This window comes from Mytilus trossulus, chromosome 14, assembly GCF_036588685.1.
Source record: "Mytilus trossulus isolate FHL-02 chromosome 14, PNRI_Mtr1.1.1.hap1, whole genome shotgun sequence".
Classification (NCBI taxonomy): Eukaryota; Metazoa; Mollusca; class Bivalvia; order Mytilida; family Mytilidae; genus Mytilus; species Mytilus trossulus.
In genome coordinates, this window is record NC_086386.1 from 44,329,182 (window position 1) to 44,355,915 (window position 26,734).

Genomic DNA, 26,734 nt, shown 5'->3' on the forward strand with positions numbered 1-26,734 from the left:
TCAAAAAAGAGGGACGAAAGATACCAAAGGGACAGTCAAACTCATAAATCGAAAACAAACTGACAACGCCATGGACAAAAATGAAAAAAACCCAGATAAACAATAGTACACATGAGACAACATAGAAAACTAAAGAATAAACAACACAAACCCCACCAAAACAAGGGGTGATCTCCGGTGCTATGGAAGGGTAGGCAGATCCTGTTCCACATGTGACTCCCGTCGTGTTGCTTATGTGGTAACAAATCTGGTAAATAGTCTAATTGATCAAGTCATCATTACTGTTAGTATTTCGAATCAACTTGCATTGGTCTATACAAAATAAAATCCAATGATAAAAACGTGTTACTTTCAATGTGTTAAATGAATTTCTTTCAATCGTTCATCATCAATGTCATCAACAATTCGATCATCGATGCGATTGTCTGTTGTAACCTTTAAGCTTTTTCTTCAGCGCCGTGTGGTTTTCATAATAGGGACGTAACATCACTACTGACCGTGTATTGAAATAAACTCCTCTTCTTCATCTTATATGAAGCCCTTCTAAATCATCTTGAATACACACGGTCTCAACGCAGTTGCTTTTAACCAATCACATTTCTTGGAATGTAAAGGGGTTGAGATAAATTTATTTTATAACGCAAATAAGAATAAACTGATATCACAGGGATATGTCTCGCCTTTTTGTATTTTTGATTATGCAAATGTTGAAATTAAAATAGCAAGCCCTTAAATTGTTACATAAGTTTTTCAATTATTCCAAGTCAATGTACTATGACTGAGGTACATGGCTTAACAATCTCCATGTACATGATATGTTCCAATGCTAATTCAAATGCATACCGAATACCCTTGACCTATTATAAGTTGTTCCCTTTAAACAAAATTGTAAACTTAGACAATGAACCATGAAGAAGGGGGGCACAATAATTTCGATGGAAATAATTCTAACAAAATATCATTGACCTCACCTCAGCAGTACATCTTAAACTGATTTAATCACAAACTAATATATGTAAACTAAGCGAGTAAATAGACCAGAACTAAGGGGGCGGAACCAAGTAATCTCCATGGAAAAGAGATATGCCCATGCTTATACAACAACATACCAAATAGCATTCACCTACAACTAGTGGTTCCCGGTAAACTGACCTAATTACAAACTAATACTTGTAAAATAAGCAAATGTTTAAAACTCAATTAACCATGACTGAGAGGGCATGGTCAAATAATCTCCATGGAAATGTGATGCGCGGATGCTAATGCAACTGCATTTCAAATATAATTTAACTACCACTTCTGGTTTACCATTAACTAAAGCTAATCACAAAGTAATACGTTGTTCACGCCGCCGCCGCCGCAGACGCCGACGTTTAAGGTTAAATCAGATCATAGAAAATACGTAGTTAGAGTGCAATAAGGTCGCGCTAAGATCGCAATAGTCGCTGAATGATGGTAGCGAGGGCGTAGCAAGAGCGCGATTCAAGTCGGAGATATTCTTATTGTCTTACACCAAAGTTATAACGACCTCACCACGACCTTGACGTTTTCCATAACCACGCATCTACTAAAAATACACCACGTGTATATTACGTAGTAGTATATCACGTGGTTAAAGACCACATAATACGATTCTAGCACGATCATGTCGTCACTATAATGGATAAAAAGATAAAGAAATTTATAAAGTTGTTCTTCTGAATAGGGGTAAAGAATAAAGTAATACCTTCTGGTTGTGGCAAACTCATTTAAATGATCATACATGGTTCAGAGAGTAATAAATTTCTAAATAACATTCTTTCAAAATTGAAACATCATGTTTTATTTAAATCGCAAAGCCTTCTGAATTCACAAGATAAGTAGAGCTGTCTTTTTACCTGTAAAGCTACATGTAGGTTCACAAAACTGATCAGATCAACTCAATGAGCCCGATTGCCAAAATTCTCACGACCAAGCGTACCAATTTTTTGATCGGACCTGTTTATGACTTCTACCCGACCGCTATCCGACTGTACACGACTTTAACTCGACAACTCACGACGTCTTAATGACTCCGTCATGACTCAAACCAGACAACTACATGAATCCATATTTAAAATTCAGATCACTTCACGACCTCTACAAGCTCCTATTTCTCATTTCGCCTTAGCTTTGAATTCCAGGTTAAAACAGGTAAAAAAATATACTAAGCCAGATGAAATTGAACTAAGGCAAAATGTAAATTTACATAAACAATATTAAATATTAAATTAAACCTTTGTATTTTTATAATAATTTGAACAACATGTAAATAGGCAATTGTTTCTCTTGAATTATTATTTTTGATAAAAGTGACCATTTTTATGATTTAAAAAGTTGTGAAAACAGGAAAAATCAACAATAAAAAAATATAGTTTGAAAGTTGATTATCTTGAAATATTGTTTGTTTCATATTGAATATAAGTGTAGTAGAAAAATAACCTATAATAATTCTCTCACAGACTTGTTTAACTACATAATAGAAACTTTAATACAATAAATGTTAAAAAAAAACTTCAAAACTGTGCTTATTATATATATTAAGCATAATCCATGGTGTACAATGACTTAACTTCTTCAAGATTTGAAGAAATTACAAATGATTAGTTTATCATGAGATGCTCAGACCATTGAGACTGCACAAAACTGTTTTCATTCGAAAGTATGAGATCAGCACTCTTCATGACGAAACTGCAGTCACGTTTACCAAATACTTAACCAAGAATACACACCTTGGAAAACGCACATCAGACTAACGCGTACACAAAGTTGACGTATAATTGTGATATTAAGAAAAGGCAGATACCAATAACCAACCTGGAACCCCTACTAGACAGAAGGACCCAGGAAAAATAAGCATTTAGAGAGATGGCATAACAAGCTCAAAAAGAGAGCCAAAACAGCACATTTAAACATATTCTAAATATTCAATGTGTTCAAGAAAGAGCAAGCAGCTTACGAGGCAAGGAAAGTAAAGTGTCCAGCAGGTGGCAATATAAAAAGAAAAGCAAAGAAGAATAGATGAATAGAAGAAAGATTCACCACTTTAAAGGAAACCCTACACAATGGTCAAACTTGGTAACTAAATTAACCTTTTACATTCAAATGTGTATATCAGTGCCTTGTACTTGTACATGTATGATACATTTGTCTTTATTTTTTCGTTATAATATGAAATGTTCATATCCAATTTGTCATCTCTAATAAGATTTGTCACAAAATTTATCAAATGAGTAAAAATAAAACACTTTTAGAAAAAAAACCACCAACTGTTAAAAGTGGGACACCAAAAATTAAAAAACAAATTAAAACTTATTGCAAAACAAACAAAACATAACTTAACTACGTTAATTACAGAAGCTCCTAATTCGCCTTAGTTAATTCTTGTGTACCTGAAAATTTATAATAGGGCAAACTGAGATTAATTTTAAATATAAATTTTGACAGCTAAGGCGAAATAAGAATAAGCCTTACGAACAGCTAGACCAATTTGACGATGTTCGATGTCAGTCCGATCTCGAACAAACCAGATCGACCTGATCGTACAGCGGTCTTATGGATATCCGGGACTTTTCAGGGTATATACATTTTCATTTTAAAAACATATAATTGTTTTATAACACGCCGTAGCAGAGATTACATTAGATCCGTTGGCACGTCCGTCCAAAAAAAAATTAAAAGATTTACTTCAATCAAATTTTATGAAACTCATACAAACTTCTTATCATCATAAAAGACAGTTCAAATTTGAATTTGTGTGTCGTTATTTTTATCTTCATTGAGCTATGGCCCTTTTTAACGCTATATGTAAGCAGTGGCATGATCTGTGTCTCATTAAAACAATCGCCATTTATTTGGTTAGATAGAGTAGTTGGCAGTGGCTAATGGATACGGCGAGTACTATACAGGAGCTCAACTCAAAATCTTCATTGGATCGGACGCTGATATGTGAAGCACAAAGTCTGGATGGCAAGCACCTGAAGATTAAGTGCCCTAAAGGACTTTTTTACATTGACTGATTCTACAAAGGATTTTTGTCAGCTCTTCGACCATTTTGAGCTACGGACCTATATTCAGTAAAAGTACATTACTTTTAAATGATGTGTTATGTGGACTGCTAATTGTGTTGATTTATTTTTTATCCCTAGATATGTCGGTTTGTTTTCGACCTTTGAGTTTGATTGTTCCTTTGGTATCTTTGGCCTCTCGATGATATTTACACTTCTATTATGTGTACGAAAATATCACAAAATATTAGATCTGTGACTTCAATACTGTAGGAGGAGATAGCTGAACAAACCATGCAGCTTGTATAAAAACCAACTAAGATCTAATACCTGTCATTTTCAGATTATCTGAAAAAAATCAAAATCCTTCACACCGTCATTTTGCATGTTTATAAACATCGTTCATTAAATTAAAATTGTACCTCCAAAACTGATGGATGAGACAGCCGGACAAACAATGTATCTTAATCCGGACGAACGAGCGGACTAAACTGGAATCCGCTTGTATTAAGCTACACACAAACAAGCAGTATGGTATGTCAGGACTAAATTTTTTTAAGAGACGTTACTTTGTTACATAGTATCTTACACTATCAGAACATGTGAACATACAGAATAATTTGTTTCCTAATACATAGAAAAGCATAAATTTAAAATGCGCAAAAAAAAATTCCTATTCTAAATATGAATAATTCATTACGGTACATGAAGGAAAAAGTATCGAAAAAGGTATCAATATTGCTTTAAAAAATCGACTAAACTTCATGAATGATTTTGGCACATCAACATGACGTTATACAAAATAAAAAAAATTAAACTGAAGTCTATGGTTCTTACAATGCATTTTAACAAGTGAAAAAATATACCTTAGAACTTCTGGAAGGAAAAAAGGATATTCCCTCTAATTTGCGATAACATTTCATGGATTGTAGCATTAAATTACGCGTCATATTTACAATGCGAAGTGCAGTATAATACATGTAATTTGATTGGATGACTAATCAGAATCTACAATGGATCGGATCTCACCGGCTGTCTATGAACAAAGTGTAGCCGAGAACCACTTTACGGGCGGACATGGGTAGATTAATTTCCCCATACAATTTGTCGAGGGAGCATTAACAAACATTGACAAATTTTCTTGTGGAATCAAGTTATGAGACTTCATATCTGCAACCCGTTTATAGAAACTTGTAGCAGGCATGTGTACTCATGTATAACGAAAAGAGGTAAAAAAGTTGTCAAATAGAGGTCGGGTATTGGTCGAGTTGGTCTGGGGTCCCAAAAAATTGTAACCGCATTGATTGAGAATTAGTCAAGTTAATCTGAATCATTGATCAAACCAGATGGCGATGATCGAGTAACGATCGGATAAAAGTCTAACAAAGGCCGAGATGATCGAGTGCAGATCGGTAAAATATTTGTATTTTGACCAAACTCGATCTTTTCACGATCCATTCTCGATCAATTCGATCGCTGCTTGACGAAACCCGAGGAACTTGCTTTTTTATCCTTAATCGATTTGTTTTGAAATGTGAAAAATTCTCGGTAGAAAGTCAGATCTATAAAGAGCAAGGTAGCTAAAGATTATCCCGAACATCTTGTCGAACAAGTTAGACCAGTCTCCTGATCGCTTAATTTGTCCTGATCGGGATTGATCGAGTTGGTCCGACGAAAAATACTTTAATACCGATGGAAAATAATCAACGAAAACAATCTGAATCCGATGTTCTTATATCAAAATGGCGTTTAGATTTGCAGAACCTCTACAACAGTAGCATATTGAAGAGTTCAACAAGGAGCATAATGATCAGCTATAATGCACAAACAGTTACTTGAAGAAATCATGGAAGACCCTATATACTCACAAAATGATCACATAAATAATAACATAACTATAGAGGAATTACAGAGATAGCAATTCATTCATTAAACCGTTCCGCATGTGGATATGACAAAATTCCTTACATTTTCATGAAGTTCCATTAATTAAAGAAAATCTTCATCATTTGTTTCAAATAATATTCGATACAAGCCTTATTCCGTCTTTATTATATGGAGAAAATCTATAATTATGCGTTCAATTCAAAAATATTGTAACACTGATTCCAGAGACCCGATGAACTACAGAGGGATAAGCTTGTTGCCCTGTATATAAACTCATCATAGATATCAGAACTAAATGTAGTATGTACGCCAGATGCGCGTTTCATCTACAAAAGACACATCAGTGACGCTCAAATCGAAAAAAGGGTAAAAGACCAAATAAAGTACGAATTTGAAGAGCATATAAGTATAAGTAAGCTGCACAGTGCACTTATAATTTAGAAGAGTCACGAATTATTTAGAAGATAATGAATTGTTAGCGGACGAACAAAACGTATTTAGATGGAATTTTTCATGTGAAGACCATATTTTAACCCTTAATGGTTCAATTACATGTCGAGTATGGTTCAGACTAAGTTGAGCATCAATGATGGTTCAGATTATGTAGTGAATGGTTCAGACGCGTTTCGAATGAATAAGTTACGGTAGAGTACAGGTCTAGTACAGGTTCAGATACAAACAGAATATCACACAGCAAACGATATGTCATATGCCGATATGGTAAAAAAAAATGTGTTGTGTATTCTTCAAATCATTATAAACTATGATATTGTGGTATTTACCTAATTTGAAGGTATTCTTTTTCCATGTGTAAAGCAGCGCTATGTTCCTTCTGTAAAGTAGCTATTTCATCACTTTTTTCTTTTAACCCAGCTATCATTTTGTCTTTTTCGTTCGATAAACATAGCATACGTTGTTCGTTTTGTTCCTTTTCTTTCAATTTTTGCTCGATTGGATTCACGTAGTCCCTGAATCTGTTTTAGAGAGAGGGAAACGAAAGAGAAATAGATAGGGATAAGATATATCATAAATTCAAAAAAATTCAAACAGTAACACAGATAGTGTCCCATGAGAGTCGATATCTGCTGTCCCTTTTAAAATTAGATCATCTGAGATCACCCCTGATGTATTAATGGGGTTTGTGTGGCTCAGTCTTTAGTTTTCTATGTTTCGTTTTGCTTCCTGTTATTTGTCTTTTGGTAGTTTGTCGCCACGGCATTGTCAGTTTGTTTTCGACTTACGAGTTAAGTTGTCCTTAAAGCTAGGTTCTCTCTGCCTATCACATCAACTCGATGATTTTGATTGTCCAACTTTCCACGACCAAGCGTAACAAGAAATCTTGATCGGGCCTGTTGACGACTTCTACCAGCTATCCGACTGTACACGAACTTCAATCGACATTTCACGACTCCTTGAAGACTTCATCACGACTCCAACCCGACCGCTAATTGAATATATATATTCGATGATTCCGACCAATTCACGATCTCGACACAATATTTAAGAGACTAGCTAGACCATTCTAGTAATCAACTATACTTGATCGTAGTCTGGTTTCGGCCAGACCTTATCGACATGATCGTGTAGGGGTCGTAGAGAGAGTCGGGCATTGATCGGGTATGGACAACTTCAGTATTAACCGTCTGATTTTTTTTATATCATCCACTGCAGCGGTAGGGGCATCAAGCGTTACCCTTGTCTGTACGTTAGTACGTATACGTATGTCCCAGCAATCAGTTTCCGTTCTCTAGTTTCATTTTGCCTCAATCAAATTTTATGAAACGTTTACACAATGCCTAATACAATAAAACACAGACGAAATTCGAATGTGGAGGCGTCACTTTTATCGTTCTTATGTAATGACTCTGCAAGCTGGGGTCTTATCTGTGTCCCTTCTGCATTGACACTTTCTCCGTCTATTTTGTTATTTTCAGTCGTTCACAGAATGTCTGAGAAAAATTCAAAGTTTAAAGTATCTACGTGGAAATAAAGCAGTTGAATTATTTGGCAAGGTGGTGAGAACTCAGATAGAAAGGCTAATAGCTGTGACGGAGCTTAGAGATAGCATAGAAGACGAAAACAAAGGGTAGACGGCAAAGGGTCTAGATGATGCAGTGGCTGTCACGGCGAACTCTGTTTGGGCAGTATAAATCGTAATCACCAAAATACTGAACTCTGACGAAAATTTTAAACGGAAAGTCCCTAATCAAATACTGAAATCAAAAGTGTGATAGATTTGAGGAGCTCAACAATGGTAACAAAAACTTCCTAAAAGCTGGACACATTTTTAGAGAAACTTGTATGGCCGAGTAAAGTTTGAAAAGTGGTCGAATGTGGTCGCGTCGAGATCGGGTATTAGTCGTGTTGGTCTGGGATGGAAAAAACTTAAAAATCGCAGTGATTATGAAGCGATCGGGCATTGGTCGAGTTAATATGAACCACATATCGAGCAGGTTGTCGTTGATCGGGAAATGATCGGAAATAAATCGAGCAAAGATCGTAATGATCGAGAGCTGATCGGTAAACTATTTGTATTTCGACAAAACTTAATCTCTTCACGATTCATCCCCAATTACTTCGACCACTACTCGACACATTCTCGATCTCTTCTCGAGTGATTGGTTTCTCGATCCTTACTCGAATGTTTTTGAAATGTCAAAAACTCTCGGTTAGAAAGTCCGATCGATGACGACCAAGGTAGACCACGCCGAACATTCTTGTCGATCGAGTCAGACCAGTCTCCCGATCGCTTGATTTGTCTTGATCGGAATTGATCGGGTTGGTCTGATCGGCAGTGTGAATCTAGCTTTAGGTATCTTTCACCTTTCTTTATAACTGTTGTTTATTCAATCTTTTTTAATTCTAATCCATTTTTCACTTGTTTGTTATAAGGAAATGGCATATTGTTAATAATGTAGGAGATTGCAATTACTAATTGTGTACTCATCAGAAACTGGATTTCCTATATAATAATTGCCCATATTAAGAAAGGTGTGAATATATGACTAAAACACAACATTGCGCTATTTGTAGGCTAAAGGAAGACTCTGTCACACTATTCATTCTATTATAATTCTCTACACATTTTTCTAACTAATGATACAATCGCTTAAAGTACTCGGTTAACATGAATATGAAAAAAATTCATTTGAAAACCCACTTCAAAGTACAATATGTTTACATGAAGCCTAATAGCAAATTTCAGGAAGTTTGTAGTTCCGTAGGAAAATGCGACGAAAATTTCAGACATGAACAGCATGTGTTGTAATAATATAAAAATATTTGTTCTACAGAGAGTTAATAAACGATGTATCTAAACCCGCTACTGGTATAGCATCCTGAAATGAAGCCTGAAAATAAATTTCAGGAAGCTTTTCTTTCCAGTTTCATGGAGAAAACACCATTTATGGTAACTTTGATCAAAATATGCAAGTGTTAAGTAAACATGCTAAACAGGGTGCTGATTAGTCTTCTTCCTTTGCAGCGAGATTAAATGTAACGAGTGTTTGAATAAATGTATAGGATATATCACCAACTAAGTTGATGTATTGGTGGATATCTGTTATATTTGCTCCAGTATTAATTGGAATGGTAATTGATTGTACTATACGTTATACTATAATTTCGGTATGGACTGTTATTGTTATTTTTTATGTATTATGACCAGTATGCAATATCATATAGCTCAGTATGATTGCAGCTGACTCAAGAACAAATTTTGGTAATGGATTCAGAATAAAACATATTTTCCAAGGTAAAATGAATGAGGTACTGACAATATTTCATGTTGGAACTTTGTTATTTTCAGTATAAAACTTAACTTTTGTTTGCATAACAGGTCTTCTAAAAAAAATATACAATTATAAAACAATTTAAACGAGAAAACTAAAGGCCAGATTTATGTACAAAACATTGAACCAAAAAAAATGTATTACATCAACAAACGACAACCACTGAAATACAGGCTCTTGATTTAGGACAAACAATACAGAATGTGGCGGGGTTAAACATGTTAGCGGGCGCCAGACCCTCCCCCTAACCTAGCACAGTGTTGTAACAGTACAACATAAAAACAAACTGTAAAAATCAGTTGAAGGTCGTACGGTGGCCTATAGTTTCTGTATCATTTGATCTCTTGTGGAAATTTATCTCATTGACAATCATACCGCATCTTCTTTTTTATATTAACTCATAAAATGGAAACAAATAGAAATTCATCTAACAAAAACATAGAGTGTACGTGGCCAGGTACTTGAACATTAGAATGACTAAACTAACTAAGGAACGATCTGTCAGTACTCATAGTTACTGATAGCTTATTCAAAGCTTATAACAACTAATAAAACGAATCAAGTCGATTTATTTAGCTAATTTAGACAACAACTAAGTGACAAGTAGGGGCAGATATATGCCACCATACAATTGATCTATTATGATTTATGAGAAATATATCGCACCACACAAATTAAACATTGTCAATGAAACACCAAAAAGAGGTAAAGGTCAGATGACACATACTAGTTGGGGAGCTACACCTAAAAATCATAAGATGCACCATATAGCAGACCGGACAAAATAACAAAATTACCAAATCCTATTGGTGATCAATGAAAAATGAAACTGAGGTCAACGATACATGAAATCTGGCAGACTGGCATGTACACCCTACAACCGTTCCAAACAGCAAATGTAATTGACCTATGCTGAGTTTATCTGAGAAATATACCAATCACAATCAACATTAGCTTATCATTGTCAAACAACAAACCAAGAAAATTATGTCAAGGTCAAACAACACCTACCTGTTTGGTCATGTTCATCTTACAGTCATACATACAATCAACATATAGTTGATCTATTGCTTTTAGTATCTTAGTTATTATGGATTTGACCACAAGAACTACAACTTGTTCAAAAATACGTCAAATGAGTTCAACGGGCAACTATCATACAGAGTGATGACCTTGACCTAGAACAACTATAGTCATATTATTACTTATTATAGCAGTGCAATTAACATTACAAACTTCTTTTTATCTCTTTTTCAATTAATCACTATCCATAAAAAGACGTCAAACATAGTGCACATAATTATGACAAATTGGAATTTCATGAGGCATCTATATTAAAGAAGATATAAAGCATCCAGGTCTTCTACCTTCTGAAATATTAAGCTTTAAAGTAATTAATCAACGCCTCCGCCGCTGGATATCTATCCGTATGTTTCAATAGTCGCATGCAAAACTAACAAGAGGCTCCAATGAATTTGTGTCGCTCACATGATATTTATTTTAACAACCTGATATTTTTGTTTACAGTTGATGCATAAAATAATGAAACCATCATCATACGTTTGCTTCATTTTCAGTTTCAGAGATATCAGCCCAAAATGGCATTTACATCTATGTTATATTTTTAGTCATGTTGGCTGGCAGACGGCGTCACCGGCCGGAATAATTTTTTAACTAGATACTCAAATGATGACTCTAATGCGGCAAAGTTTAATTTTAATTTGTCTTAAGAAGTTTCAGAGGAAAATACTTTTGTCAAAAGATTATTCAAAAATTTATGAAAAATTGTTAAAAATTAAGTTGAAGGATGAACTAACTTACGGGGATATAAAAAAAAACTGAAGACAATTAAATAAGGTACGAAATAAGCTAAAATATTGATAGGTTATGGTGCTTCTTCCGAGATATTTGTTTTCTTTTTTTTAAATGGCGGGAAAAGGCTAACTCGGACTATCCCTTATATTTGCATTGATTTTTTTTTGGTCGCAAATCGAAGGGAAAGAAATCTTAAAACTGCTTAAATGTTGTAAAATAACATTTTATCAGCTATTGAAGTCTTATATGAAAAGAAAAATGGGTCTTATGGCAACATATTTTACCCTGTATAGTAGGTAAAAACAACAAGGGGTTTGGACCTCTTTGGCGATTGACAATATGCATTACATGTTTTCCTCAAATTATTTAATATCATATTTTAAGAATATGTAAGGCTTTACAAACTTATATCTTTCCTTATCTTAAACATACACCTTTCATTTTAACCTATGATTAGAACGATATAAGAAGATGTGGTATGAGTGCTAATGAAAAAGTAAACAATTATAGGTTAAAGTACGGTCTTCAACACAGCAAGCTTTAAAGGGTCCTTATTAACTACTAGTGAAAACCATTCAAACGGGAAAACCAACTGTCTAATCTATATCAAAACCGAGAAACAAGAAACACTCATGAACCACATCAACAAACGACGACTATTGAACATCAGATTTCTGACTAAGGACAGGTGCACACAATTGCAGCGGGACTAAACGTTTAAATTGTACCAAAACTTCACCTTTATCTTAAACAATAGTGTAAAATGTGTAGAAAGACACACTATTAAATGAAGAAATACTTATATAGAACACATTCTAATTAGATATAAGAGGTACTATAGCTTACTGTTTTTGAAGTTTCGTTATTTCACTTCTAGCGGCCTCTAACTCAACATACTGCTGCTGGGTTTTTTTCAAAGCTCTGTAAGAATTGAAACTTAAGGTTTCAATTCTTCTAGTCAAGTCAACATTTTCTGTTTGGAGAATTTTTCTTTTCTTTTCCAGTGCGGTTATTTGATTTGAGTATGTAGCACTAAGATAGAAAAATATATTTATGATTATTTCATTAAAATACTATTTCACACATTATGTAAGTTAACTGGTGGATTAAAACAGTGTCATTATTTCCAAATGCATGGGTTCGTATTGTTACCTTAGATATATTCCCGTACCGTTTAGTGTCAGCAGTAACCTGAAAAACCACCGTGTATTATAAGTTACATGGCGTGATTGTGATCTAATACGCTATACATGTGGTCAGTTAATTCCATATTGAGTGAGAGCGAAGCCAACAATATCAACGTGTTAGCTTTAAATGATTTTTTTGAATTTATTTCAATCGTTCATATTAATTTCATCGTCAGTTGAAACCGGTGTCACGATATATTAGTAGCATGGGTTCGAAAGCAAATTTACAGATCTAACTTTGTTTGGTTGATGTCTAGACGAATTGTATATATATACAAAAAAAATGCGAGTACAACTCGTCTAAACATCAACTCAACCATGTTAGATCTGTAAATTTGCTTTTGCAATTTTTTTGTTTTTCCCTCGTACGGCTTCGAACTTATGCTACTGAGATATATTGACACCAAATCGCCTACACTGTATCCGGCGCGCTAGACCACTCGACCACCCTGGCTTCACAATAATAAAGCTATCGGTGGCCGGGTGTTACTTTTCCTCTTCAGTTTTAATCTAGCGTCTTCATACAGTACATGATAACATCGTAATGCCATATAAATCATGAACTGTATTACAAAGCTAGATTAAAATAAAACTGTTCGATGGATACAAACTGTCGAAGAATTGTCACTGGTATAGACGTTCTTATGAAATAATTATTTTTGTGACTGCATCCTACATTATTTTGGAAGATATTATACGATGAATAATTCAGCTGATCTGCAATATTCCATCTGTATGCCTTAAATATCTTGTACTGTATTACAACGCTAAATAAAACCTGACGTAGAAAGGTAACATCCGGCCATTTAAGCTTGATATTTGTCGAGCCTATGTGATCGAGCAGTTTAGCGCCCCGCGCATAGTACAAGACGATTTTGTACCACGATATCTCAGTAGCATAAGTTCAAATCCCGGCCAGGGAAGAAATTAAATTGCTCTTCAACTGTATACTTGTTTGGCTTTATAACTATTTTTATCTGAGCGTAACTGATGAGTCTCATATAGACGAAACGCGCGTCTGGCGCATTAAATTATAATCCTGGTACCTTTGATAACTGCTAACATTGTTAGGCTTTTATTAAGATGATTTAGATATACCACTTTTTTCGATTCTTCGCAAAAATAGATAGAGAGAAACTTTGAAATGCAACATTGATCAGAAGGACAAGTTTTATGGTTGAAATCATCAGTTGACTCCCTATTACCGTTATGACCTTTGATGCCATTATGTAAGATATATTTCTTCCTGTTTTTCTTATATCTAAAACTTTTAATATATAAAAAGAAACTTAAATATACAAAAATGATCAGAAAGACAAGATCTACAATAAGGACAAATGGCGTAAATTTCCCGATTACTCAATAATGAGGTTATTGCTTTTTAATAACTATTTTTACCATTTTGTTTTTTCAATTAGGCTTACATGATACAAATTATATTAGATGGATAAAACTTTAGATTCAGAAGTGATAAGCAAGACGAGACCTACTTACTTGTTAATTTTTGCCGATATATATAGATTCTTACATTGATACGAGTGGATTATCAGATTTATCCAATCGAGATAGTTAGATTATCAATTTTAAAGTCTGAGCCTTGGGGAGGACTTTAAAATTTATAATTTTACTATCGAAATTGGATAAATCAGATAATCCACGAGTAACTATGTAAGAAATTATTTCTCTAATGATAACAACATACATTTTCTTTTTTGTTAACCAAAAAATCCCCTCCGAGTGCCTTTCACATTGCACGAAGTTGTCAATTCCATTAACACATATTTGATTCATCCAGTTAGCTGAAAAGGGCATGACCTTTAAAATCATATAATGATCTTCTGAGATCACCGTTCAAACACATGTTGATTAAATCTTTTTATACAATGGGTTTGGAAGGGGATGAATTTCCATAGATTTAGAGAAAATATTCTACAAAAGTCATTTTATAGAAAACATATATCAGTTCTTTGTACTGTTTATCATGTTGACACGTGTGCATCCTTATACATAATTTAGACGCATTTTGACATTTATACACCTGTATATATTTATAGTTGTTTTGTTCGACTATAATTTAGTCAAAGGTTGTAAAAAATAGATAAATTGATACACTGCATAGTGCGTTGTTTTATTAAATCGGGTATTAAAGAAGTTGTGAACTACATTTAGACAATATATGTTATGATAAAATAAAATAATACAATACCTGGTGTGAATTTGATTTGCGAGAGCTTTCTGTATTTCTGCTATATTCACGTCATGCTTGGACATCATATTATTCAATGTATTTCTACAAAGATAAAAAAAAAAAATACGGGTTAGACAATACGGGTTTGTATGCAGACTTCGGTAAAGCCCTGAAATTAAATATCAACGAACATAGTTTTCTTTTTATAATGTTTACGGAATTGAGGTGAATGAGCAGATCTACCGAAGTTTGGCATAATACTTCCATTAAATATATGCTAGTTATCAACTCATCATTTTTTTGCGTGTTGGTAAACTTATCTTTAGAATTGAATATAATTGAGAGGAAGGTTGATAACAGTTACTTACAAAACAAAAGGAATTAGCTTAAACACTTTTGCGACAAATAAAAGATCTTTTACATTTCAAACTCATATTTGCATTGTAACTTTTGAAATAATATGAAACTATACTCATCCTAGATACCAGGACTAAATTTTGTATATACGCCAGACACGCGTTTCGTCTACAAAAGACTCATCAGTGACGCTCGAATCCAAAAAAGTTAAGAAGGCCAAATAATGATAAAGTACGAAGTGGAAGAGCATTGAGGACCAAGTGCTATTTACTGTACGTTCCTTTTAATTCAGTTGTCAATCGTATTCTGTATGCACATGGCATAAGAACAATATGAATGATAACATGCATATCCTGTCGCTATACTTCAAATGTTCAGACTAAATTCAATGTAAAGATGTGTTCAATAGTTACAACATAACATAACAACTGTGATTTAAGGTGGTATGCGACTCTAAAATAAAAATGAAGAATTTAATTTGTTCATACTTTGCCAAAACATAGTATATATTGGTAAATGTTAAAAAATATAATAAAAATGATAGGTCACCCCGCATTTTCTCAATCAAAAGGTTTTGACAAAAAGATTCCTTCAGAAAATGCACTGTTTTAGAGTTACCTCCCCTTAAAATGCCAATTTAAAAACATTTAAAAACAACCACAAATAATCTACACTTGTAAAAATCATAATATTTAGAAGTAATATTGCTATAAATTGGTTCCTTAAATGAAAGTTCACATTAAATGTCTACATTTCTGCATCAAATTAGGATATCTTGATAGATAATCTGAACCTTAGTTTCCCTGGTTTTTTTACAATATGAGATGGCGAAAGACACCCATACCACCTTAAAAACGTTAAAAACAAACATATTATGATTTCAAATAGTAAAAAAGCAACAGCCAATATCCAAACCATTAAGAAACAATGCCCATAACATGGCAGAATATGACAATGAAATATATACATATAATACATATCAGAAGTTAAAAAAAAGAGTTAAGTCTTTACTTTTGAAATTTGGATAAATGAAAATTATCTATAACGTAAAATGAAAAAAATACAGCAATAATTTTGGGCTTTTCTTGATACCCATACTCTATTCTAATTTCTTATTTTCCGTTATACCTTTAGCTGCCCGGTCGTTATTCTAGTTTAATGTTTCATTTTTTAGCCAATAAGACTTAAGCTACATTATAAAGCAAATGTATGCAACATAAAAGAGAGGATAAAGGTATCAGAGGAACTCATATTTCCAAAATAAACTGACAACGCTATGGCTAAAAGAAAAACCCAAATATACAATCAATAGGACATCAACACAGCATAGGAAACTTAAAACTGATTAACACAAACCCATAAAAACCGGAGGTGATGTGAGGTGCTTCAGGACTGTAGGTAGATCCTGCTAATATAGATATCGTTTAATTCAATTGTTAATAATTCTCACCTTTCTGCATGTTCACTCAAACCGCATAAGTTACCAATAAAGATGCTTTCAAGAAGTGACAGCTCTTCCTTTGGGACATTGTACTTTGAAAATTGAACCGGACATGTTAAAATGGACGTATCCTGGAATTCAAATGTTTTAACCTTCGACTTGATTAATTGAAAATTCGACAATAATGACGTATCGCTTCCCTGAAGATCTAATTTAGCCTTTCTTTCCATCTCTTTGGCTTCTTTCATGTTATTTTGGAGACCCCCTACTATGATGGAGATTCTCTCTGTCTCGGTTCTTGCTTTTTGCTTAATACTTTCAATGATGCATCGTCTTTGATTCTCTAGAACATTTAAAATACTCTTTGCTTGTGTATCCACATGCTGAATTAAATCTTTATTTTCTTCTTTGCACTTTTCCGTAATATTTTGTAAACTATTCACTCCTGCTTCAAACTCATTCAATTTTGTAACAAATGTTTTGATAATCTCATTCAATTCTTTCTTTTGAAAAGAAGCTACTTCACCTATTTTAAGCATTCGATGCTCTTGGTGGTTTTCTGGAAGACATATTGGACAGACCAGAGTTTGGCATCTCTCACAAAAGAAAATGAAATGCTGTTCGTGTTTCCTGCATCTCAATTTCTTATACTGTGGCTGAAACGTTTCGCTGTTGTGAAACGTGTGGTCCTTAGTTGTCTTAGTTTTTATATGTCCTTCCTTACATTCTTGGCAGAAATACTGATCACAGTCTATACAAATCTGAGCATATTCCCGTTTATCGCATATCTCGCATAACACAATAGATTGTGCCATTTCCTACCGGAAACAGTCTAACCAGTGAAAAGACGATACATACGCTGATGAACGAACAAGTCTGAGCATTCAAATACGGAAACAATCTGAAAAAGAGGTAATATCAGGAGGTTTTATAATTGTTTTGTCAACTATACAAGAGTTAATTTTGAATGTCATTCTTAGATTTTAACATACGGAGAAGCATGAAGACTAAATAATTGATAGATCATGTGTTTGTGGAATGGTACAACGCAATTTGTTGCGATATTATTTTAAAGATGAGAGCACTAGTTATTAGATTTACAAAATTAATTTTGTATCTATGAAAGGAATACGATAAATAATGTTCAAGGGTACGGAAGCGTACTAGAGAAACACAGCTTTATTGTAACATTTATTCCTATGTTTGCGTTCTAACACACACCTTTGCAAAATAACGCAGACATTTTTATTATCTTTTTTTCTTATTTGAAATTCAAAGGAAGAAGCAGTTATAAATGTAGGAGGCTGCATACATTAAAATATATCCTCTTTTGAAGTCTTTGCATAAAAAAATGCTTAAATATTTAGAACATATCATTGATTGATAATATGTAGAATTATAGATATATAAGAAGATGTGGTATGAATGGCAATGAATCAACTCTCCATCCAAGTCACCATTTCGAAAAATCAAACCATTTAATATAGGTCAAAGTACGGTCTTCAACACGGAGCCTTGAATCACACCAAACAGCAAGTTATACAGGACCCAAAAACATATATACATGAAAATAAATGTATATATATTACAAGGAAAATTGAAAAATATAAAAAAAAAATCAACCAATGCATGCTAATACAGCTATAGCAAGAGATAAATATACTTTCAAAGGAAGCTGTCGTTTGAGGATTGTGTAAAGCTGTATAAAGCTTCCTTTTTTCTATTCATACTAACGGTGTCGCCCTGGTTTGCTTTCTTTAAATGAAGGTTTGTAGAATTTTAAATGTAAACTGTTTTTTTTTTGTTTTTTTAATAACGGCAACTAAATAGTTTATTAACGAATTGAAGTCACATTTCTTACTTGCATACGGAATGTTTTATAAAAGAGAATTATTTCTATTATTTTCAAACTTATAAATTGGCATGGAAAATATATTGAATATAACAAATATTAAGATGAATATAAAAATCAGGGTGATAGTAAATAAAACGTTGACATTTGAATCAATTTTCTAGTTGATGTATGTTATCTAAAATTAGCTGGTTTGTTTTAATGAAATGTTAAGAAAACATGCCATTCAAAAGAACATTTATTCATGCCACTACAGTCCGATTATTTAACAAAAATGCACGTGGATATCCATAAATTTTCCCGTGCAATGCCAAAAAATGACTAACCTGTTTTAGATTAACTTCTCAAAATACTATAAGGTCAACAGTGAACGGGAGAACCTTTTCGCTCTCCTTTTCCTGTGATATTACCTGAAAAACTCAAAACCTAATATATGTGGTAACTTGAACCCAACCTAAGTGTGGTATTCAATATGTGGGACAGACGGGACGAGAGTATTTCAGAAGAAATCAAGAACATCTGTACCGCTTTCGTAGACCCAAAAAATTCAAAAGTTTAGTATATCAGCATTTAGCATAATCATAATCTGAAATATATAAAATTCCAGTCGCTCGCAACCGTTCAAAAACAACCAGGAGAATCGCACAAGCAATTTGAAAAATCACGCGAACTTCGCGAATTGTTTTGGATAAAAAGTCTTCAAACAGCTTATCCTCTCGGTCTAAATGATAAAATATTAGGGCAGGGGAACATATCTAAAACTCATATCGATGTCATTAATATTGTTGATAAACGACTTAGAAATAATAGGTCTCATGGTAAACGCAAGAACCGCAATCAACGTATTAAACATCGTATAAATTATACACTTGCTGATCTGTTATCTATAATAAAGAATAATGGCAGACATCAAGTATTATGCAAACTGGGTCAGATACCTATAAGTAAATTATATGCTATTTTTCTGGAGTGTGATAAAATTTCTTTTTTAGCCCATTTTATGAATACACCCGTATTATTACAGTCTTTTGTCATGACAGGCTTTTTCCTATTATTGATAAACCTGAAAATCATAAACGACATTTTCTCAAATTAAAATATATAAATAGAGGTATTGATTTTATTAATTTGTCTAGCATATTCAATGACTCTTCTGTCTATAGCTTAATACCTCCATATTTTGATAATATAGAACAACCCATTATTTCGTATTCTTATAAAAAAACGAGCAGAAATTTAATTTTCAATAATACGTCAATTACAGCAGACGTCAATATAGAAAATAATGTTCCTTCCACTTGAGATTGCGAAACATCTAGTCTTAAATATGTTCCCTATGGTCATGTTATCACAGGAGACCTCAACATAGTCGATGACCGTAAAGTCATAACTTTTCTAAAGAAAGGACCGAAATACCGTCCTCCATTAGATTGGAAACAGTGTCGTCAGGTCATTAAAGACGCTCTGTCTGCCTATTGTAAAAATTGGTGCAAACGTGAAAAATCCGATAAAAAATCTTTAGACAGTTATTTGAATAAAATTATGAATACTGTTGATATTCGAATATCTCATTTAGAAAACAATTCTGAATTTAATAATAGGAATCATGATATACCCATTTCTAGAATACAAAACAAACTCAAGGTACTTGCAGAGCGGTTTGTGTTCTTTCCGGCAGACAAGGCAGCAAATAATGTAGTGGTGGTGTGACGCATATACTACACGAAAGTTCTTCAAAACGAAATTATCAATTCCTCTACATTCAGGTCAGTGCGCACCGCAGAGAGTCAAATCGTTAACAATCATACCACTGCCACTGCCCAGCTCAAAGCATCTTCCGAACATTTGAAAGTCCCTACCATGTACTGGTTACCGAAATTACACAAAAAAACATTTAAATTCCGTTTCATCTCCGCTTCTAGTAAGTGTTCTACTTCTAATCTATCAGTGCTTCTAACCACCTCCCTTACTACTATCAAAGAACTGGTTATTAACTTTTGTAATAAAGCTTATGAAAATAATGGTATTAATTATTTTTGGAGTGTTAAAAATTCTTTAGAGGTTTTAGATAAAATACATGCTTTCAATGGTCCTTACAATTCTGTTGACAGTTATGATTTTTCTACTCTGTACACTACACTTCCACACAATCTTATAAAGAAAAAGTTATCGTATTTGATAAAATGGTCTTTCGAAAAATCTCATTGTAATTTTATTTGCTGTAACTCGTTTAAGGCCTTTTTCTGTAACGAAAAAGGAAAGTATGCTAGATACACTTACTGGAAATGTGAGGATATGATTGAAGCTTTAAATTTTCTGTTTGATAACATTTATGTACGTTTCGGCGATAAAGTGTATCGTCAGGTAGTAGGTATTCCTATGGGCACCAACTGTGCCCCTTTAATAGCAGATTTATTTCTATATTGCTATGAATCTCAGTTTATGACCAAACTCAGTAAAGACCCATCATTGTTACATTTGGTTGATACATTCAAAAATACCAACCGTTATCTGGATGATATTTTGTCGTTGAATAATCCAGAGTTCTCTAAATATACTTCAGACATTTACCCAAACGAACTTACTTTAACTAAATCTAACATAAACAGCAGAAGTTGTCCTTTTCTAGATTTAGGCATTTCAATTTCAAACGGGAAACTTCACACTAAAATTTACGACACAAGAGACGATTTTTCATTTCCTATATTAATTTTCCTTTTTTAGACGGCGATGTGCCGTTAGCTCCATCATACGGTGTTTATATATCGCAACTCGTTCGGTTTGCCCGTGTGTGTTCTGATGTCATAGATTTTGACGAACGTAATCAATGCATCACTGGTAAATTGTTGTGTCAGGGATTTCGATACCATAAATTACTTAAAAGTTTTACTAAATTCTTTCATAGATACAAAGACTTGATAAGTAAATTTGGCTATACCTGTAGAAAGCTTATTAAAAATGGTATTTCACATCCTAAATTTTATGGTTATATTGTACTTAAAGCGAGGAAATCACTATGTGATCCTTGTAAACTCATCGAACCTTTAAACAAACTTATAAGTAAGGGTTATCATACCAATATTGTAATTAGATCTCTGAATATAGTTCACATTGGCACTTATATTGATTTTGTCATTAGCAAATTAAAACATAACTAAATTTCATTATCTTTTGAGGCGAGATGTATAGAGACACAGACACGTTAACTTTTATTTCTATAGAAGTCGCTCTTCATTATACTACTACCTGTCGATACATTTATTTTTGGCATTGCACAAGTCATGTCTTCTTTGACTATTAATGACGTTAAAATACTAAATCCCTGTGATGTGTTTTAGTCGATTTTAGTCTCTGATGCATGATTTTTTACTATTAATTGGTTTTGGCTTTTAACTAGCTGTCAGTAACTGCGAGTACTCTCAAATCGTATTTCCTTGTTAATTCGACCTGTTGATACTGTTTATAATGCTTTTTTGTTATTTTTTTATTTATATGGATCTTATCTGTACACCAGCTTTGATTATTTGTAATATCTTCAAATTTTCACTTATTCTTACAACATTTGTATAAACTTCAAGATTATAAAAAAACGTTTTTTTTTCTTAAGTGAACATTGATTGGTTAAATATTTCTCAGTGTGTTTGAATTTGTTTGTTAGCTTTTTGGTCATGAATGTTTGTCTCTAATATTTAATTTACTGTGCATTTGTATTCAGATATCGCAGATCAAATTTATTCGTTCATTGTGTAATCATACGTTTTTTTGATTGAGTTAAGTCTGCCAATTGATATTTTATTGTATGTTTTTCTATGTTGTGATGTTATGCTATTGTTTCAGAAAAAGGTAGAAGGTTTGAATCCATTAAAACGTTCAATCCCGCTGCAAATGTTTGCACCTGTCCTAAGTCACGAATCTGGTGTACAGTAGTTGTCGTTTGTTTATGTAATATATACGTGTTTCTCGTTTCTCGTTTTGTTTATATAGATTAGACCGTTGGTTTTCCCGTTTGAATGGTTTTACACTAGTAATTTTTGGGCCCTTTATAGCTTGTTGTTCGGTGTGAGCCAAGGCTCCGTGTTGAAGGCCGTACTTTAACCTATAATGGTTTACTTTTTAAACTGTTATTTGGATGGAGAGTTGTCTCATTGGCACTCACACCACATCTTCCTATATCTATTAGATACAAAGCAAAACTGAAAGACAAACAGGTACAGATAAAATAAGACTAATGTCATTCTGTTTGGATTCAAAGGAGTGGGTTGAGGTGGGTTTTTTTTGGATGGAGTGTATATTCGTCCGAATGTCGTTCTGCGGTGCTTTTCGCACGAATTAAATATTTCTATGTTTTACTTTTTTTTTGGTCATATAAAATGATAAATAAAAATTCAGATTCACAATTGCATTAACAGATATAGCTGAAAGTAAAATCACAACAATATTGAACTCCGAGGCAAATTGGAATGACAAATTCAAAAGCTCATACACTTTGAAGAAGAGGGACTAAAGATACCAGAGGGACAGTCAGACTCATACATCGAAAATAAACTGACATGGTCATGGCTGAAAACGAAAAGACAAACAATAGTAGTAGAGAGAGGGACGTTTGAGGCACCCTAAAAACGCAAGGCGCTAAGGCGCTGACGTCATATGGACAGTATGACTCACGTAGAACTATGCCAATTTCATGAGTCATACCGAATGCACGCCGGCCATATTTGGTCATGACGTGGTGCGACCATGAATCATCAGGATGCAAGATCAGGGCATGACTCACTACATGATAATACCATGAGTCATACCGAATGCACGCCAGCCATATAGGAAACGAGGAAATTGAAGGGCTATATATCAAAACGGAAGCACTTGATGTCGGATTATAACTCTTGGACAACCATATGATGAATCCCATATATGGAAAGCGACCACAATACCCTATGACCATTTATGGAAATTATGACCAAATTTGGTAAAAACCTTATGTTCACTCAAAAATCTAAATAAACATACATGATCGTATATGGAATCGACAAAACACCATATGAACATATTTGGAAATCATGACCAAATATGGGGAAAAAAATATTTTCACTCAAAAATCAAAATAAACATATATGACCATATATGGACAGCAGGTGACGTGATCGTATCGAGGAACGTTTACTCTGGTACTAAACAAGAGAAGCAACTCTGTATATATCTCTCTCGTGGGGTGACAATTCAAAGTTCGAGGCAAGGTCACGTGATCGTATCGAAGAACTCTGGTACAAAAAAGGGAGGCAACTCTTCATGGTGTGAACGTCAATCACCGATTAATCGTATCGTGTTCGGGGCAAATAGAAAAAAAATACCAACGCAGATGTCAGTTTCATATATATTTATTACATTCACATTCAACTTACGATTCAAGGACGATCACGTATTCTGCTTGCTGCATTTTAGAAAAAAAAGTTATAAGAGGATAGCGGATTCGATATCGAAGTATAAACATGGAATGTCCTACCTGTTATAGACGGTTTTCCAGGAGAGATGTCATGTTGAGACATTATCGCAATCAGCATGGAAGTTGGGATACCCCGCCGCCGCCGCCGCCGCCGCCCGTGCCTGCGGTGGAAGAACAGCCGCCGTCCGGTCCGTTCCTGTTTCGACACCCGTTTACCATGATCGTTTCGGGTCCGACGTCTTGCGGCAAGACGCATTTCGTGGCGAAAGTCCTCCGAGAAGCGGAATCGATGTGCGAACCGGCGCCGCAGAGAATCGTCTTGTTGTACAAGAGGTGGCAACCCCTCTACGACGTCGTACGAGACGGCGTGCACCCGCCGGTGGAGTTTGTGAGAGGCATCCCCGCCGACCTGGAGAGCGACGACTTCTTCGATCCGAGAGTGCGCAACGTGGTGGTCCTGGACGATCTGATGACCCTCGCCAGCAAAGACACCCGCATCAACGATCTCTTCACCGAAGGAAGTCACCATCGAAATCTTTCCGTGATCGCCATCTACCAGAACCTGTATTTTGGAAAGGACCCCACCCAGAGAAGAAACTGTCATTACATGGTCCTCTTTGACAATCCGATCGATCGACAGCCCGTGGCCACCCTGGCACGACAGATGTACCCGGGTCGATCCGAACATTTCCTGCGACAATTCGACGAGGCCACGAGAAGACGACACGGTTATCTCCCCGTCGACGTCAAACCGGAGACCCCCGAGATGGAGAGACTGTACACGAACGTCCTGACGGGGGCGGGAGAGGAGGAGACGACCCAAACGGAAGAAACGACCACGAACGATCTGATAGCCTGCGAAGAATGCGGACTGGTCTTTGTACACCGCCGCGAACTGGAGGAGCATGCGTGTGGCAGGGAGGATGAGGAAAAGGTCTCCAAGGCGAGGAGGCTCGACAGCAGCGAGGATAACTCCGAATACGACACGGACGAAGACGCACTTCCCATGAGCAAAGCGGAACTAGAAGAAGCGATGGAAGGGTTACCGGTGGACGTACGTTGTGCCGAAGAGTTACCCGCAGACATCTCGCACCGACCGATGACCTATGTCGTCAACACGGATACCTGCGATGGACCGGGGAAGCATTGGGTGGCGTTTCACTTTCCATCCACGGGACCGGCAGAATTCTTCGATTCACTCGGACGTTCTCCGGAGTATTACCATCGTCGCTTCAGGAACGTGATCATCGCCAATGTACCTCAATACAGATTCAGTACGACTCAAGTGCAACCGGGATCATCCGATACGTGCGGACTCTATTGTGTACATTTCGTGAAGATGAGATATAGAAACATTAGCATGGAAGACATTGTGAAAGATTTTGCCCCTAGAGACTTGATTATTAACGACGACAAACTGCTTGCATTGTACGAATGAATGTAATAAATATATATGAAACTGACATCTGCGTTGGTATTTTTTTTCTATTTGCCCCGAACACGATACGATTAATCGGTGATTGACGTTCACACCATGAAGAGTTGCCTCCCTTTTTTGTACCAGAGTTCTTCGATACGATCACGTGACCTTGCCTCGAACGTTGAATTGTCACCCCACGAGAGAGATATATACAGAGTTGCTTCCCTTGTTTTGTACCAGAGTAAACGTTCCTCGATACGATCACGTCACCTGCTGTCCATATATGGTCATATATGTTTATTTTGATTTTTGAGTGAAAATATTTTTTTCCCCATATTTGGTCATGATTTCCAAATATGTTCATATGGTGTTTTGTCGATTCCATATACGATCATGTATGTTTATTTAGATTTTTGAGTGAACATAAGGTTTTTACCAAATTTGGTCATAATTTCCATAAATGGTCATAGGGTATTGTGGTCGCTTTCCATATATGGGATTCATCATATGGTTGTCCAAGAGTTATAATCCGACATCAAGTGCTTCCGTTTTGATATATAGCCCTTCAATTTCCTCGTTTCCTATATGGCTGGCGTGCATTCGGTATGACTCATGGTATTATCATGTAGTGAGTCATGCCCTGATCTTGCATCCTGATGATTCATGGTCGCACCACGTCATGACCAAATATGGCCGGCGTGCATTCGGTATGACTCATGAAATTGGCATAGTTTTACGTGAGTCATACTGTCCATATGACGTCAGCGCCTTAGCGCCTTGCGTTTTTATGGTGCCTCAAACGTCCCTCTCTCTACTACTAACAATAGTACACATGACACAACATAGAAAACTAAAGAATAAGGAAGACGTACCCCACCAAAAACTACGAGTGATCTCAGGTGCTCCTGACGGGTAGTCATATCATGTGGCACCCGTCGTGTTACTCATGTTATAACAAATCCGGTAAATAGTCTTATACGGAAGGTCACATGCATGAAAGGAAAGGGGATTGTAGAGATGATTATTACATGCAGCTTGTAAGGATTTGTCTTAACCATGGGTATGGATAAATGTATCATTCAATAGTATACTTCAACAGGTTATCTTCCTTTACGCAAGCTAGTTTTCAAAAACACGAAAATTTAGTGATACAGAGCTCGAGGCCAACAACCAAATTGAATGTAAATTGAATGCTTGTACGTTACATGGTATCTCATATCAGACATGAAATCGAATATTCAAGGGATGTTATGTAACCAATAGAACAACAGCATATTAAAAGTAATCAACAAATCAAGGAGTTTTATAAATGAACACCTCTTCGAACGTTT

General features: G+C 35.0%; 1 protein-coding gene across 1 annotated transcript; it reads right to left on the minus strand.

Moving 5' to 3' along the window:
* Positions 1–12,360: 12,360 nt before the first annotated feature.
* Positions 12,361–17,506, minus strand: LOC134697798 (E3 ubiquitin-protein ligase TRIM33-like). The gene is made up of 3 exons (XM_063560083.1): positions 16,701–17,506; positions 14,912–14,995; positions 12,361–12,550 (listed from the first exon to the last, which is right to left on the minus strand). The coding sequence occupies exons 1-3, from the start codon at positions 17,504–17,506 to the stop codon at positions 12,361–12,363; spliced, it is 1,080 nt and encodes a 359-aa protein (XP_063416153.1).
* Positions 17,507–26,734: the final 9,228 nt, after the last annotated feature.

Excerpts from the sequence above, each read along its gene's own strand:
- LOC134697798 (XM_063560083.1), bottom strand. The coding sequence starts at position 17,506 with ATGGCACAATCTATTGTGTTATGCGAGATATGCGATAAACGGGAATAT. Across the intron at positions 14,996-16,700 it reads TTGAGTGAACATGCAGAAAG|AAATACATTGAATAATATGA; the intron begins GTGAGAATTATT and ends TTATCTTTGTAG. Across the intron at positions 12,551-14,911 it reads GCAAATCAAATTCACACCAG|TGCTACATACTCAAATCAAA; the intron begins GTATTGTATTAT and ends TTTCTATCTTAG.